Source organism: Podarcis bocagei (genome assembly GCF_964188305.1).
Source record: "Podarcis bocagei genome assembly, chromosome: 7".
In the NCBI taxonomy this organism is placed as follows: Eukaryota; Metazoa; Chordata; class Lepidosauria; order Squamata; family Lacertidae; genus Podarcis; species Podarcis bocagei.
Window position 1 is genome coordinate 2,564,290 of NC_138132.1, and position 15,893 is coordinate 2,580,182.

General features: G+C 48.4%; 1 protein-coding gene across 1 annotated transcript; it reads right to left on the reverse strand.

The window, feature by feature from the left end:
• Window positions 1-463: 463 nt before the first annotated feature.
• On the reverse strand, window positions 464-10,788 carry LOC308590475 (mRNA decay activator protein ZFP36-like). Its single transcript, XM_081200564.1, has 2 exons — window positions 10,657-10,788; window positions 464-2,776 (listed from the first exon to the last, which is right to left on the reverse strand). The coding sequence occupies exons 1-2, from the start codon at window positions 10,690-10,692 to the stop codon at window positions 1,730-1,732; spliced, it is 1,083 nt and encodes a 360-aa protein (XP_081056690.1). The 5' UTR covers window positions 10,693-10,788; the 3' UTR covers window positions 464-1,729.
• Window positions 10,789-15,893: the final 5,105 nt, after the last annotated feature.

Sequence of the window (15,893 nt, forward strand, 5' to 3'; positions counted from 1 at the left end):
GAGGGCTCATTTTAAATGAAATAAAAATACACACAGACACATACGTTCCCCACAATAATTAGACGCAGGTAGTTAGCATCAACATTTTATATATATAAAAGATTATGAATTCCACCCCACCCCCTCATGGCTGCTCAGTCCCCCTTTAGCCCCTGATCTCCATCCTTTGACGCTCCTAGTGATCAGTGTAAATATGTGTGAAATAACAAGACACACCTAGGTGGCTTTTTTCCACCCTTCCACCAAAAGACAGAAAACCACAGTCTCTTCTTTTGCAATCTCAGAAAAATTCAAGGCTCCTCCAACCTGCATGTTAGGGGCCAATGCTATTTTGATTTTTCGTTTAATTTTAAACCCAACTCTCAGCCCCTTGTCGTTTGTGTGCGAGGGGAAGGGGGTGGCCCATTAAGGCAGCGAGGTCCAGGCATTCACAGTATGTTAGAAGCAACCAGAGATATCTATATTTTTAATTTTAAAAAATAAATAAACGAGGAAACCGGCAGAGGAAGCATCGTCACGATTGCACCTCTCCTCTGCCCAATTTCCAACCGCCGTGTCGTCTGTTCCCCCTTCCCAAAGAGGAATTGTAAATCTGCTACATACAAAATTGGGGCGAGGGCGACGAGAAGGGCGGAACTGCTCCATTTCCCCACTGCGGAGATATCTGGGGCAGCTTAGGGTTTGGAGGAGCGATACTCAACAGGCAAGAGGAATGCCAGGGACTAGATTGACCCATGGAATCCCTTCCAATGTGTCTGTGATCTCCATCTCCCCCCAAACCACAGCAAAACCACAGACTGGGGAGGGATGAAGGAATGTTTTGGGGGGGAAAGAGATCTCCTAGCTGCCACCCCGTATTAGCAAAATTTCACAGGATGGGGAAGAGAGACATGAGAGAGGTGGACAGTTGGGATAATAAGCCTTGCACTTTCAGCTTTTATCCGCCCGAACCAACATGGCACTTTCGGAGGCAAGGCACTGTTTTCCCCTCTTTCTGCGTAGTTTTAAAAGGTGGAGGTGGAGCTCTGTAAGGGGTCGGCAACTGGCAGCCAGGGAGCCAAACCCGGCCAAACTCTTTAGTCTCTCTCCAATCATCCTGTTTCGTCCGATTCACGGTTTCCACTGCAGTGGTGGGTCAAATGATTTGGTGGTGGGTTTGTCATGCTAAAAAGGGTGTGCTGGGGGGCAGAGGTCACTAGGATGGGGAAGAGCAAAACCCAGGTGAGGAAGCAGGGGGGGGACCTTGCCCCACTGTCAAAGGCTCACTGTGGTCACCTGCCAATCACATCACCAACTACCTGCTGTTCGACGCAAGCGAGACTCTCGGCCCCTGACGTATTGGGTTGGGGGGCTGTGCCCCCTTCGAGCCGGCACAAGGCACTTGTGGGGTAAACACAACAAACCAGAACCAATTTGGGTTGTTGTTCATTTCTCTCTCTTTTAAAAGGCGTTTCCCAGGCACATTTGGACGGAGGGGAGACGGGAATGAGGGTTCCAGCCTCCTCTTTCGCGCTCTCCTCTCCCTCTTCCGTCAGTGAAAAGGACGCGGCGAAACACCAGGAAGTCCTGCGTGCGGCTTGAGGACCCCGGAGCAGCGACAGCTCCAAGGGATCGAGTCCAGAGGGTGGTTCGAACAGGCCCCACAAACCGGGAAGGTCATACGTAACACCTGTGCAGCGACAAATCACTCCCCGCATAAATCCGCAAACCGGCGAAGGTGCCGTGAGGCTCACTCGGAGACGGAGATTCGGTTGAAGATGGGCAGCCGGTTGCTGCTGCCCACGGGCCCGCTGGGGGCGTGGAAGTCAAAGACGGGTGAGTCGGATCCGCTCAGGCTGCTGGAGCTGCTGTAGCAGTCGGGGTCGGAGAGGGAGTTGGAGGAAGGCGTCCGGGGCAGGTTGGCGGAAGCGGCCGCAGAGGTCGGTGTCCCCGGAGCAGCGGAGAAGAGGTCCCGGTGGTGGGTCTGGAGAGGGCCGGACAAGCTGGCTGACTTGCCGCAGCGGCACGGACAGCACCCCCCGGAGGCTGGGATGGCCAGGGCTTCCCCCAGCGTGTGGAAGCGAGAGATGGGATCCGAGTTCAGGTGCCCAAATGTCGGGGAGAGGAGGTCGGCCGGGGCCGGAGGCGGCGAGACGGACGGCGCCCGGGCAAAGGAAGCCGGGTCGGGGACGCCGTGCAGAGGGGAAGAGCGTCGGCCGGCCGGCACCCCAGAGTAACTGACGCTCTGGCGCAGGAGCTGCGGCGACGACGAGGACGGCGAGCAGGCCTGGGCCTCCTCGATGGAGTGGATGAAGTGGCAGCGGGAGCCGTAGGGGCACTCGCCGTGGATGTAGAACTTGTGGCACAGCTCCGTCTTGTACTTGGGGTGGCGGCTGACCGTGCGCAGCTCGGCCGCGCCGTGGGCAAACTGGCACTTGGCCCCGTACTTGCACTTGCCCGTCTCGCTGAAGGTGCGGCACAGCTCTGTCTTGTAGCGGGAGGAGAGCGGCGGCGCCGCCAGCGAGGGCAGCTTAAGGGGAGGGAAGCCCGGAGGGGGCGGCGGCAGCGCCTTGCTGCCCTCGATGAGGCTGATGGAGCGGTCGGGCCGCAAAGGCGGGCGGCGGGCGGGCTCGCTGAGGGGGCGCAACTGCTGCTCCGAGCCGGGGCTCCAGTGGCTGCGAAGTGGCCACAGCTGGGAGGAGTCCCCGCTGCTGTAGGGCGTGTCCAGGGAACAGGCGGAGTCGCGGCGCGAGGAGGGCATGTCCTGGTCCTCACTCAGAGACAGGTTACGCAGGTTCTGCGGGGAGAGAAAGAGAGAGACATGAGCTTTCGGTGCTGCTGCCTTGTGATTTATTTTTAAGCAGAGAATGGACGGCCCTCTGTCGTGGAGGACTCAGTCAAAATCCCTGCATTGCATGGGGTTGGAACAGATGACCCCCGAGGGCAGTGGCGTGTGCCCAGCGGGAACTAGGCTAGCCCCCTAAGTGTCCCCCTAGAGCAGGTGTCCTGCTAGGCTTCATCAATCTGTCCCGCCACCAGGCGAACAGGACGATTTTTGTGGCTGTTTCCTGCACCCCGGCGGGCAAACGTGGCTTCAGTCCCCCCAATATTTTGGGACAGCGAGATCTGACTCGGGGCCCCATTGGGTCCTCCCCAACATCAGGAGAGTGGGACGCATGGGGGCGGGACAAGCAGAGTGGTGGTCTCCTGTTCTCCTAGGAAAACGCTGACCACACGAACATGAACGCCACCACAACAGCAAGAGCATTGTTAGCACAAAACTGGGAAGAAGATCAAATTCCAACGAAAAGGGACTGGCAAGTGAAGTTGACGGAATACGCAGAGATGGGCAAGCTGACTGGGCAGTTAAGAGACCAAGAGTACCCAAAATTCAACAACAATTGGAGTAAATTTCTAAAAATATCTGGAAGATTACCGCGACGATTTAAATTTTTTTGACTGGGCTAGAATGACTCTTGTAAAGATAACTAGTAGAAACAATGGGAAAGATGGTAAATAGAATATTAGATACAATTGGAAAGACATATAATAGAGAATTCTACGGACCCAAGTAAGAGGTAGAAGGAAGTCCGGTGCAAACCAAGGGTTTGAGGAATGCCTGGTTGTCATTTTGGGGCAAGTCTTGATTTTCAAGGGATGGAACGACTCTGATTGAGTATCAGTTCAGATGACAACCTTGAGCTAGGTTAAGAACTTTGAGGAATTGAAGGAGGAAAGTCACTTGGCTCCAGGGACAGCCCACAATTATACTGGGCTGTTTTGACTGCTTTTTCTTAACGGCAACAGCTCCTGCTCAGAAAAGGCATTTTGGTGCCAGTAATTCGTTCTGATTGTGCAGATAAAATATAACTAATTCTGCAGGATGGGGTATAGGGTGTGTGAAAACAGTCTGGATCAAATGATTCCCAGATGGTAGAGATGGCAAATTCCAAACACTCTGCTTCTTCTGTAGAAGCTCTGTCCCCAAAGGCAGCCTATAAATAAGTTTACAAACACAGGTAGATGCTGGAAGTGTGTTGGAGACCAAAAATCTGGGAGATCGTTGTCTCCAGTCTTGTCCCCCCCCCCCCCCCGAGATCCTGCCCTAGAAATGCGATACAATCAAGATTTCAAAGGAGGCTCAGTCTCCATCCTTCGCCCCTCTCTCCAAGAATGTCAAAAATTATATCCTAGTAATTGCATTTCTTTCCCACCTTTTCCCTCCCCTGCAAAAAAGGAGAGCTCTAGGTGGCATAGCTGGTTCTCGTTTAATCCCCACAACAGCCTTGTGTGGCAGGTTATAGAAGAATCATAGAATCCTAGAGTTGGAAGAGACCACAAGGGCCATCAAGTCCAACCCCCTGCCAAGCAGGAAACACCATCAGAGCACTCCTGACATATGGTTGTCAAGCCTCTGCTTAAAGACCTCCAAAAGAGGAGACTCCACCACACTCCTTGGCAGCAAATTCCACTGTCGAACAGCTCTCACTGTCAGGAAGTTCTTCCTAATGTTTAGGTGGAATCTTCTTTCTTGTAGTTTGGATCCATTGCTCCGTGTCCGCTTCTCTGGAGCAGCAGAAAACAACCTTTCTCCCTCCTCTATGTGACATCCTTTTATATATTGGAACATGGCTATCATATCACCCCTTAACCTCCTCTTCTCCAGGCTAAACATGCCCAGCTCCCTTAGCCGTTCCTCATAAGGCATCGTTTCCAGGCCTTTGACCATTCTGGTTGCCCTCCTCTGGACACGTTCCAGTTTGTCAGTGTCCTTCTTGAACTGTGGTGCCCAGAACTGGACACAGTACTCCAGGTGAGGTCTGACCAGAGCAGAATACAGTGGCACTATTACTTCCCTTGATCTAGATGCTATACTCCTTTAGGTTAGGCTGGGAGGGAGAGTGACCGACTGGCCCATAATCTTCACGACCAAGGGCAGGGATTCGAACCCAGGTCTCCCTAGTTCTACATCACACTGGCTGCCGCGACAAGGCAGCTGGCGGAGGAGAAGGAGGAGGCGCTGAGGAAGGGCAAACAGGTTTCTGAGAGCAGAGCGGGCCTCGCTGCGGAGCAGGAAAAGGTGACGTCAGGCAGTTTCATATAGCCGCGGTGGGCTGGGTCGCAGTTATTTTTAATGCTGGGCCTGCGCCAGAGCTGGAGGGGGAACAGCTGCTCCTCTGACTGCGGAGAGCCAGAAAGATAGGGGAGGAAGGGAGGGTTGTGGGAGCCCAGAAAGCCTTTCACCTACTAGAGGCACATTATCACTTTGCTATCGTCTGGGCTAATTAAGGAGGCAGGGAAGCATCTGGCTGCTGGATGAGGCCCAAAGGGGCCCACCGAGTCCAGCTGCCTGTTCTTGCCATGGCCAAATACCCCAGCAAACCTAGAAATTGGGATAGACTGCCATTGGAGCTGGAGGTTCCACAAGCCTGCACATCTATAGCCCAACATCCTGCTTTTTGTACCAGATGCCAATATGGGGAAACCCCGTGAGCTCCTGAGCTGAGGGGGCGCAGACAAGGGCTGCCTCATTTCATAGCAACACAGAACCACAGGGTTGGGTGGGACCCCCAAAGTCATCTAGACCAACCCCCTGCAACGCAGGAACAATTTGTTTCCAGCTCAACCAGCCTCCCAAATTCGCAGGTCAAGGAACAATTCACGGATTCAGTTTACTGGCATTTTGAAGCCACCGGTTTGGCTTCGGACCTGCCGTTCCCATTTGGATGGCTTGCATTTTAAATGGAAATCTCTATCTCTCTCTGGGTAAAAAAAATACAAGTTTGAATCAGGTCTGTGGACTTTGGCGTTAGACGGGCCACGCCTCAAAGCATCCCAAAGTCAAAAGCTGCAAAACAGCATTGATAAAAAGACTAACAAGGGAAAGCTCCCGTCTTGTAAATGAAGTTGTCGAGTTGGAAGGGACCTCTGAGGGTCATCTAGTCCAACCCCCTGCGTGGAGAACCCGGGTTCCACAGAGTGTGCAATCTCAGCTTAGATGGTTGAGGAGAGACAAGGGAGACAGGATGGACAGGGCACAGCTGAAACGGGTGGCAGTGCAGGTGCAGCCCAGGTAAGGCAGGTGAAGAAAAGATTTGCTAAACAGGAATTGCTTGGCAGATGAGTGGCAGGAGCCTGACAAACAGGAAGAGGAAGTCCTGCCCCCAGGAAGTGGCAAACATCTTTTTTTAAGGTGGGGGAGAGATTGCCAGGTAGCTGGCAATGGAAACACACATGCAAAGGGAAGGAAGGTTGTCAATGGAAGATCTCTAGCCACGAAGCAGACTTCGTTGAACCATGAGGTCTAGAAACTTGAAACGAATGCCGAGTGACAGAAAGGACGAAGACTCAATTTTTCTTCTGCATTCCCACACCTACACTCGAGGGCCCCTTCGACTTCTGGCAAATATCCAGAGTTGCAAATTGGGCGTTATTCGGAATAGTGCGGTGCAATGGTGAGAGTATCTAGGATCAGGAGCTGGGTTCAAATGCCCAATCAGCTGCATGAAGCTCGCTGCTGCCTTTCTAACCTACCTCCCAGGGTTGTTGTGGGAATTTAAAAGAAGAGAACCATGGACACGACGCCTTGAGATCCTTGGAAGAAAAGGTGGGGTATATAACTGCAATAAATAAATAAGGTAAAATAGAGGGGTCCCTTCCTCATCTTGCACCATCAAACACACACTTCCTGAGTGGCGCTTACAGAAACCCAAGCTGCCCCCAGACTTATCTGTGACTGAGAGGCCGGAAAATGTCTTTGCGTCGGAAATCAGGTGTCAAACTAAACTTTCACGTGCTGTCAAAAATAAAAATGGGCCTTCTTCAGGAGGCTAACCGCTGCTTATTTGTTTCTTTATCAAGACTTTCCAAAGCTGCAGGATTTATTAAAACCAATCAAAACAAGAGCAGTGTCCCTGGTGGAAGTCTTTCGCTTTAAAACATTTTTTGGATAAATGAGGGAAAAAATTACACCCTATTGCCCAAAACCTGTAATATGGAAAACTGGACACCATGCCTTCACCCCACTTTTTAAACGCTGGGGCTAAATTCTCAAAGTGTGTGAGATCACAAAGGAAGAGAGCACTATTGAGCATGTGCTGTGTTCTTTTCCCAGAACTCCACGACCACATATAAACTAGGCTCCACCTATATCTACAATCTGGAGGAGTAGAAACTTTGAAAAACAACTTCCCCCTGTTTTGCCACCTGGCCTGTTAATCTTCACAAATCTGCTCCTTAATCATCCCAGCCATAAGACCCCTTATCAAGATGTGGCAAGAGTCAACACCTATTTCTCAATCTTTCACTGGCATGATCTGTGCCTTTCAGTGAACTGGGGGTGACGCATGCAACAATAATGGGCTGTCGGTGCAGATTCTCTCGAATTCATTTTGAGATATTTGGAGATATTTTGCAAACCGGTCCTCCACGTAGCCCAGCAGCCAACGCAGCTTCTGAGTTTGACAGTTCATCCCAGGATGGGAAAACCTGCCTTCGTTCCTTCCTGCCTGTTGAGAAGGGTGTGGTCTATTTAATTTAGCAGGGGTGTCTGGGGCTGATGGGAATTGTAGTCCAAGAAATCTGGCGGGCACCAGCTTGGCAAAGACTCTCTAGACCAGGGAGGCCTGTAATAATAAGCTCTCTTGCTCCAGAAGGCGCTCACGGCATGCACATTTTAAGGAGGAATATTTTGGGGTCCTGTTTTAAAGAAATTATCTGTTTTGCAGGGTTCGCAGAAGGCTTCAAGAAAATGCAAGCTATTTCCTTGCTCACACATGAGGCTGACATTCGCATGAGGACTGTCAGGTTTTGTGGACGTGGTCGCAAGGCTGCTCCCATTGATGTGGGTCTTGCTTCAGAGGAGTGGGCTGTTGCTTAATGTATTTTTTGCTATGGGACTGAAAACACGTCACCTCCAACTAACTGCGGAAATTTACCTTCACTCAACATCTGCCCGAAGTATTCCACGTAACCCAAAAACTTTAATTCCTCATTTCTCAATCTAGCCAAAGCCTTCTTGGGCTCCCAACTGAACCAACCCTTTAACGGCGGGTTGTAAACTAACTTGCTTTATTTACGATTTGCACAGCCTACCGGGAAACAAAATCAGACGTATAGAGGCTTGCATGTTTATTTTAAAAAATTCCTATGTAACTCTCACCGTAAAGTCCCAGGACATGTTACAACAGCAAAACATACATTCAACAAACAAATGATTCAGTTTTTTCTATAAAGGAAACTTTGTCACACCCTCTCAACAAAGATAAACGTTTTGCTTGATTCAATTGTGGTTTTTTCTTGTCCCTCTCCTGAGGAGATCAGGAGAGGGACAAGAAACTGTGTCCACTTCTGGGCACCACAGTTCAAGAAGGACACTGACAAACTGGAACGTGTCCAGAGGAGGGCAACCAAAATGGTCAAAGGCCTGGAAACGATGCCTTATGAGGAACGGCTAAGGGAGCTGGGCATGTTTAGCCTGGAGAAGAGGAGGTTAAGGGGTGATATGATAGCCATGTTCAAATACATAAAAGGATGTCACATAGAGGAGGGGGGGAGGTTGTTTTCTGCTGCTCCAGAGAAGCGGACACGGAGCAATGGATCCAAACTACAAGAAAGAAGATTCCACCTAAACATTAGGAAGAACTTCCTGACAGTAAGAGCTGTTCGACAGCAGAATTTGCTGCCAAGGAGTGTGGTGGAGTCTCCTACTTTGGAGGTCTTTAAGCAGAGGCTTGACAACCATATGTCAGGAGTGCTCTGATGGTGTTTCCTGCTTGGCAGGGGGTTGGACTCGATGGCCCTTGTGGTCTCTTCCAACTCTTATGATTCTATGATTCTAGGTGGAGAACAAGGTTCCCTCTCCACCCCTATTTTATACTCACAACAACCCTGTAAAGTAGGGCAAGTCATTGGTCCGAAGTCACCCGGGGATCTGAACCCCAGATCCTAATGGCTGGGACCTAATCTAGCACCAGACTGCATTGGCTCCATTATATACCAAATATTATTTTGTAGAACTCTTCTTACAGATTCTGCACAGAAAATTCACAAACTGCTGCAGCGATTCTATGCAGGGCAATGACACAGTTTCATTTCCTCGGTCTTTTGCGGGACTGAAACCCGCGCACCAATCCTGGACTGCTGCAGGAAGGAAAGGGCTTGTGAAATCTGAAGTCAGAGTGCTTAAACCTGCTTTATTTCACAGCCCCAGCCAAGGAGAAAGAAAAGAAGAAGGAACAGAACTATTGACCTAGAAAAAAGTGCTGTTCCTCCCTCCAGGAAGTAAGCCAGCAAAAAAAAAAAAATTTCCTGTCCCCTCCCATTCCCTTCTGAGCCACCCGCCACCCAATTCAATTTGGAGAGAACCGGGTGGGGCAGAGTCTAGGAAGGGGGGGCACAAACAACCCCCCTCCAAAACAAAGTAGCCAAACAGGCAACACTCTCCCTCTATACAGTTACTTCCATTTCTCAAAAGAAAGGTCTGCTTGAGCCATTTTCTCAGATTTGTTTTTTTTCCCCCCTCAATAGAAGCAGGATAATCAGAAAGGGAATCCGGCAAAATAACTGGAGCCCCTCGCCAAGATTTTCCAGGTAAGGATGAGAGCTGGCGAGGAGATATTCAGGGTTCAAAATGGGTGTGCTTTGCAGAGTAGAGCCACATTAGAGAGCAGGGGGAAGAAAACTCGGATTCCCAACAGTTGCCTGGGTTTTAACTCTTTTGCCTGAAAGGTGACACAGAGCTCTGTGTCACTCAAAAGCTTGCGTTGTCATACAAGGAAATCTAGACGCCCAAAAAAGAACCATCTCACTTTAAACACACACACACACACACACACACACACACACACACACACACACACACACACACACAAAATCTCTCTCTCTTTGACAGAAACACACCACCAGTTGTATGGAAAATGTGTCCCCTGCTGTCTTGGCAGAAGGAGGTCAGACAGCGGGTGCTGTCAACAAGAAACCGCAGCGCCCCGAAGAAATTTTCCTACCCGAAAGTCAAAAAAGGACACCCGCCTTCCTCCTAGCTCTGAAGTGGCGTCCACTTTAAAAAATAAAAATGACACCCGGTGGGTGGAGGCAGGAAAAATGGCCGGTCCAGCCCGGGATGTAGTTAGGTCTAGCAGTAAAGAACGAGATCATTAAGTTTTACTATCCAGCGACCAACAATCTCAAGAGGAAAAGGTTCCTGTCTGATCCAGGGATCTCTCTCTCACACACACACAAATATATTTCTAACTTCCAAGGTTACACCAGCCCACAGAGCTGCCAGGAAAATCCCTTCCAACAATCAGTCCCTAGGAGCCAAAATATCCCTGCCAAATCCAGGACTCTTTCCAGCCTCCCGAAACCGTTCCCGGATCTCGGGTCTTTCTGGAAAGTCCAAACCCAATTTGGCGACTCGGTATCGGAGGAACAGGACGGAAAGGAGGGGGGAAAGGGAAGGGGTGGCAGCGGGGAAACATCCGACCTTCCTTTCCGACCTCGGCTGGGAAGGAAAGAGGGCGAAAAGTAGCTGCCAGAAGCTGCGTAAAAAGCCCGGAACCAAAAACGCAATGCAAACCGCGCGCTGAAAGCTTTTCTCTTTCATGAAGGGCATCCCCTTCCTTCGTCTGGGAGACAGTCCCCAGCCCCTCCGCGGTTTTTCCGCGCTGCTGCGCGTACCTGGAAGATGGTGTTGACGTCCAAGATGGAGCTCATCGCGCTACGTGGGGCTCTCGGCTGGGGCTCCGGCTGCGCCGCCGCGTAAGGCTACTTGCTGGGCGTCGCGTCTCACGCGGGGAAGCTGAGAGCGCAGCGCCGGGGCTGCGCCTTTTATTAAGGGCTGGCGATGAGCTCATGGGGCGGAGACGCGGCAGCCGGAGCTGGAGGTTGCAGGGAAGGCGGGTGCCCAGAAAGGGGGAGAGGGAGAAGGGAAGAAAGAGAAAGAGGACCGAGGGGGAGCGCGCAGGAAATGGAGAGGACATTTATTCGCCGCTTGTTCTTGCCAGGGCAACCTCCAGAAACAAACGGACCCAAGCCACATTTTTATGGTTTCCCAAACTTGGGTCTCACCAGATGTTTTTGGAAAGCAGTGCTAGCTTTCTTTCTTTTTTATAATTTTTATTAGTTTTTTTAACATATCATTTTCAACAGTAATTAAACATACTTTTACATCTTATTCAAATTTTTGACGTCCATCAAAATTTTCCAATCTAATCTCTCAGTATGCATTTCTTATCTTCCCGATTACATTTCAAACTCATAACCAATATCTCTATCTTTTCCTACTTTGTAACACTTTGTATATTTCTCCCTACAAAACTTCTTGTAGTCCTACTAGCGTAATTTGTTGATTACAGTTGCTCTTCAAATAATTCATATACTTCTTCCAATCTTCTGTAAATCTCTGGTCTCGCAGGTTTCGAATCCTTCCTGTCATTTTGTCCAATTCTGCATAGTCCATGAATTTTGTCAGCCATTCTTCTTTCGTTGGAATTTCTTCTTGTTTCCATTTCTGGGCTAGCAATACTCTTGCCGCAGTTGTTGCATATAAAAACAATTTAACATCTTGCCTATTAATGTCCTGACCTATATTACCAAGTAAAAATGCTTCTGGTTTTTTTTTAAATGTACGTATATTTCAACATCTCTTTCATCTCATTATATATCATTTCCCAGAAGTTCTTTACTTTTTTACATTCCCACCACATATGATACAATGTTCCTTCTTTTTCTTTACATTTCCAACATTTATTATTTGTCTTATACATTTTAGCTAATTTCACTGATGTAATATACCATCTATACATCGTTTTCATCATATTCTCTTTCAAAGCATTACAGGCTTGGCAGTGGGTTGGACTCGATGGCCCTTGTGGTCTCTTCCAACTCTATGATTCTATGATTCTAGGCTGTAAATTTTATCCTTTCATTCCACAACCTTTCTCATTCTTCAAGGAAAGCATGTGCTAACCATCAGCCTTAACCACTGGTCTTGCTAGCTAGGGATGGTGGGAGTTGTAGTCTAACAACAGCTGGGGACGCAAATTTGGGAAACACTGTTCTAGGTCATAGAAGTTTAGAGTTGGAAGGCATCGAGTCCAACTCCCTTCTCCAATGGAGGAATCGCCACTAAAGCGTCCTCTTTGACATATGGCCGCTTTCAGATTGTTGTGTTTTTTTAAAAAAAATAATATTTATTATTTTTCCAAAAACTTAAACACTAAAAAGACAATACAATACAACACATCAAATTAACAAAACAAAACAAAAACAATAAAATAAATCAAACAATTTCATTCTCCCATCTTTCATTCACTTATTTCCACGACCTCCTCACACCTCCCTTTTTGTATTCCACTTCTATTAATTATTTCAGCAATTCCTTTCCATCTTCCTCTGTTTTCTATCCTATAATTATCTTAACTCATTCTAACCTTATTTTTCCTTTAACGCTCTGTTAACCTATCTGTACTTAATTCCTTATACCATGTCTACTAAAGCCATATAACTTGATTCCAACATTTTTCTAACATTCATTAATTTTACAGTATTTCTGTAGATAATCTTTAAATTTTTTCCAATCTTCTTCCACCGACTCTTCTCCCTGATCTCGGATTCTTCCAGTCATTTCCGCCAGTTCCATATAGTCCATCAACTTCATCTGCCCGCTTTCAGATTGTTTCCCAATCTTGTTTTTAATGTGGTAACCCGGCCTGGGTGCCTTCGGGCGAAGGTCGGGGGATAACAAGATTTTATTTATCTATCTTATCTATTGCCGTTCTTTAGCGCCCTTTATCAGAGGGTCACAGGGTGGCTTGCAATAGAAAGAAACAAAAATGTGCCACGTAGTAACAAAGAAAACAATAACACCCCCCCCTCCAGATTAAAAGGCCATTTGTGGGGCTACCTTTGAAGGCGACCTGGAAACTACAATTAATCCAAAATGTGGCAACTAGACTGGGGACTGGGAGTGGCTGCCGAGACCACATAACATCGGTCCTGAGAGATCTGCATTGGCTCCCAGTACATTTCTGAGCACAATTCAAAGTGTTGGTGCTGACCTTTAAAGCCCTGAATGGCCCAGTAGACCTGAAGGAGCGTCTCCACCCCCATCGTTCTGCCCGGACACCGGGGTCCAGCTCCAAGGGCCTTCTGGCAGTTCCCTCCCTGCAAGAAGCCAAGTTACAGGGAACCAGGCAGAGGGCCTTCTCGGTGGTGGCGCCCGCCCTGTGGAACGCCCTCCCACTAGATGTCAAAGTGAAAAATAACTACCAGACTTTTAGAAGACATCTGAAGGCCGCCCTGTTTAGGGAAGCTTTTAATGTTTAACAGACCACTGTGTTTTAATACTTTGTTGGAAGCTGCCCAGAGTGGCTGGGGAAGCCCAGCCAGATGGGCGGGGTATAAATAAATTATTATTATTATTATTATTATTATTATTATTATTATTATTATTATTATTATTAAGATAATAATAAATAAAGATTAATACATTAATCCCACATGCCTCCATTAAAAGCAAGGAGAAACAGTGCAATAGATCAATAGGATCTGGCCCGCGGACTGTCTGTGGATCGGCGTGAGGATTCTGTTCATTTGGACTGAGCCATTTCCCCCCCTGCGCCATTCCATTCCCACCCCTCCCTCTCACACACCGCGGCGGCAGCGCCTCCTCCCTCCCTCCTCCTGGCTTCTCCCCAGCCTGCCTACCAACGAGAAGCAGCGGCGGTGGCCCCTGGGAAGGTAATCGCAGCAGCTGGGGTTGGGGGGGTGGGAAGGAGGACTACTTACTTGGCCCCCCCTGCCTCTTCTTCCAGCTCGGTGCCGCTTCTGTAGCCCGCCACAAGGTCTGAGGGTCAGCTAAAAATTTTTGCCAATTCCTGCATTAGAAACATCACCCCCAAGGCCACAGGTGGTTAGAAGCCAAAAGGCCTGGTTCGAGAGGGGTGTTTTTGCCCGGGCTCTCCCCACTGCAAGGCCACCTCTTCTCTTGGGAAAGTTCAGCCTGAGTCGTGGCAGTGCTGCGCCATCTCGTTTTTCTGCCAGCACAGGCTGGCAGCAGCTGGGCAGGGGTTTGGGTGGGGGGGGTGTGCTCCAGAGAGACGTAAGAAGGACTACATGGAGATGGCGGAAACAGTGGCGTAGCGTGGGTTATCAGCACCCGGGGCAAGGCAAGTAATTTGCGCCCCCTAACCCATGGATTTGTGCCCCCTAACCCGTGGATTTGCGCCCCCCCAACCCGTGGATTTCCCTAACCCCCAGATGTTGCGCCCGGTGCGGCCGGGCCCCCCTGCACCCCCCACGCTACGCCACTGGGCGGAAATGACTGGCAGAATCCGAGACCAGGGAGAAGAGTCAGTGGAAGAAGACTGGGGGAAATTTAAAATCTATTTGCAGAAATATTGTAAAATTTCTGAATGCTGATGACATTGAAATGAATTGCTGGGGTTCTAGCAACAAGGTAAAATGTAAGATTAGACCAATAATAGATAAATTAATGGGATATGAACTTGCTGAACCAATTCTTAAAAGGGATACAAGAACGGGAGACGCGAGGAAGTCAGGAAAATATGTGAATTTAAGATGTAAAATTAAGAAAGAGGGAATTTTTGTGTTTTTCTTATATGTGCTTTTTCTTTTTTCTTTTATTTTGTAATTCGTATTTTTGTGTTTAATGTTTGTATTTTTGTATTTTGTAGTATGTAACTTGTGACTTTGTATCCTTTTTGTCTTTGTATTTTTTCCACACTTTTCATTGTTAAAACTTAATAAAAATTTATTAAAAAAAAAACCACAGAGAGACGTAAGAAGAGGCTGTTTGGTCAGATAAAAGGGGGGTCCATTTGGGCCAGCGTTCTATTCCTGTAAACCTAGGAATCAAGATAGACTGCCTCTGGACCAGCAGGTTCCATAAGGGTGTAAGAAGAGTCTGGCTGCTGGATCACCTTTTGTAGGTGTGCAATGTGGCAGACATGGTCCCCCCCCCCCATTTTATCCTCACAACAGCCCTGTTGGGTAGGCTAGGCAGAGAAACATTGACTTGGCTCAAGGGCACCCAGTGAGATTCACGGTCACCTTCAGACAACCTGTTTGTTGAGCATTTATCACCCTACACTTCCCGGTGGATTTCCCCATCACTTTCCTTACAGCAAACAGTCCAGTTTTGTGGGAGAAGCAGGTTCATTGCGCAAGAGCTCCAGATCCGCTTTGACTGTGCAGCTTGACTTTTCTGGAGGGCGACTGAATCCCACAAAAAAAGCAGCGGCTGTCTGGGAGCCTCTCCCTTCTCTTACCTGTGGCTTAAGCTTGATTGTGAAAAACCTCCAGGTGGTTTGCATTGAGAATGAAGCAAGGAAATTAGTTTCCAAAACAGTTAAAAGCAACCCTTTAAAATGTTTGCCCCAATTTAAAGTCAGCAACAAACATAAAAGGCAGCTTAAGGCACAAACTAACGTTCTACATATCTAGGCTTGCCATTCGCTGGGAAAATTCCTGACGTGTCCTGGTTTTCGGGTGTGGAAATGGTGTCAGGGGGGAATTTTGCCGAATCTGCAAAATGTCAGAGAAAACCCGGATGCATGGCAACGCGATGGAAGAAGCGGCGGAAACAGCTCCAAAGGCTTAAAATCATGATTTATCCAGTAATCTGGTTTTTATTTGAATGATGATTTCGTTTTTTGAACGTTGTAAAGTGTTGCTGTTGTCCATCATTTTATTGTTTTGTTTGCAAACCACTTTTGACCATATATTTTTTGAGTAATGCATCTCCCTCAAAATTCCTCCAGGGCAAATAGGGACGTCCTGTTCCGTAATAATGTTAATAATAATTTTATTATTCATAGCCCGCCCTGCCTGTCCATCTGACTGGGTTGTCCCAGCAACTCTGGGTGGCTTCCGACATATATAAAAACATAACA

Bases quoted from the DNA above. Each gene is read 5' to 3' on its own strand.
- LOC308590475 (XM_081200564.1), bottom strand. From the start codon at position 10,692: ATGAGCTCCATCTTGGACGTCAACACCATCTTCCAG. The intron at 2,777-10,656 runs GTACGCGCAGCA...CTCTCCCCGCAG, and splicing joins ACGTCAACACCATCTTCCAG to AACCTGCGTAACCTGTCTCT.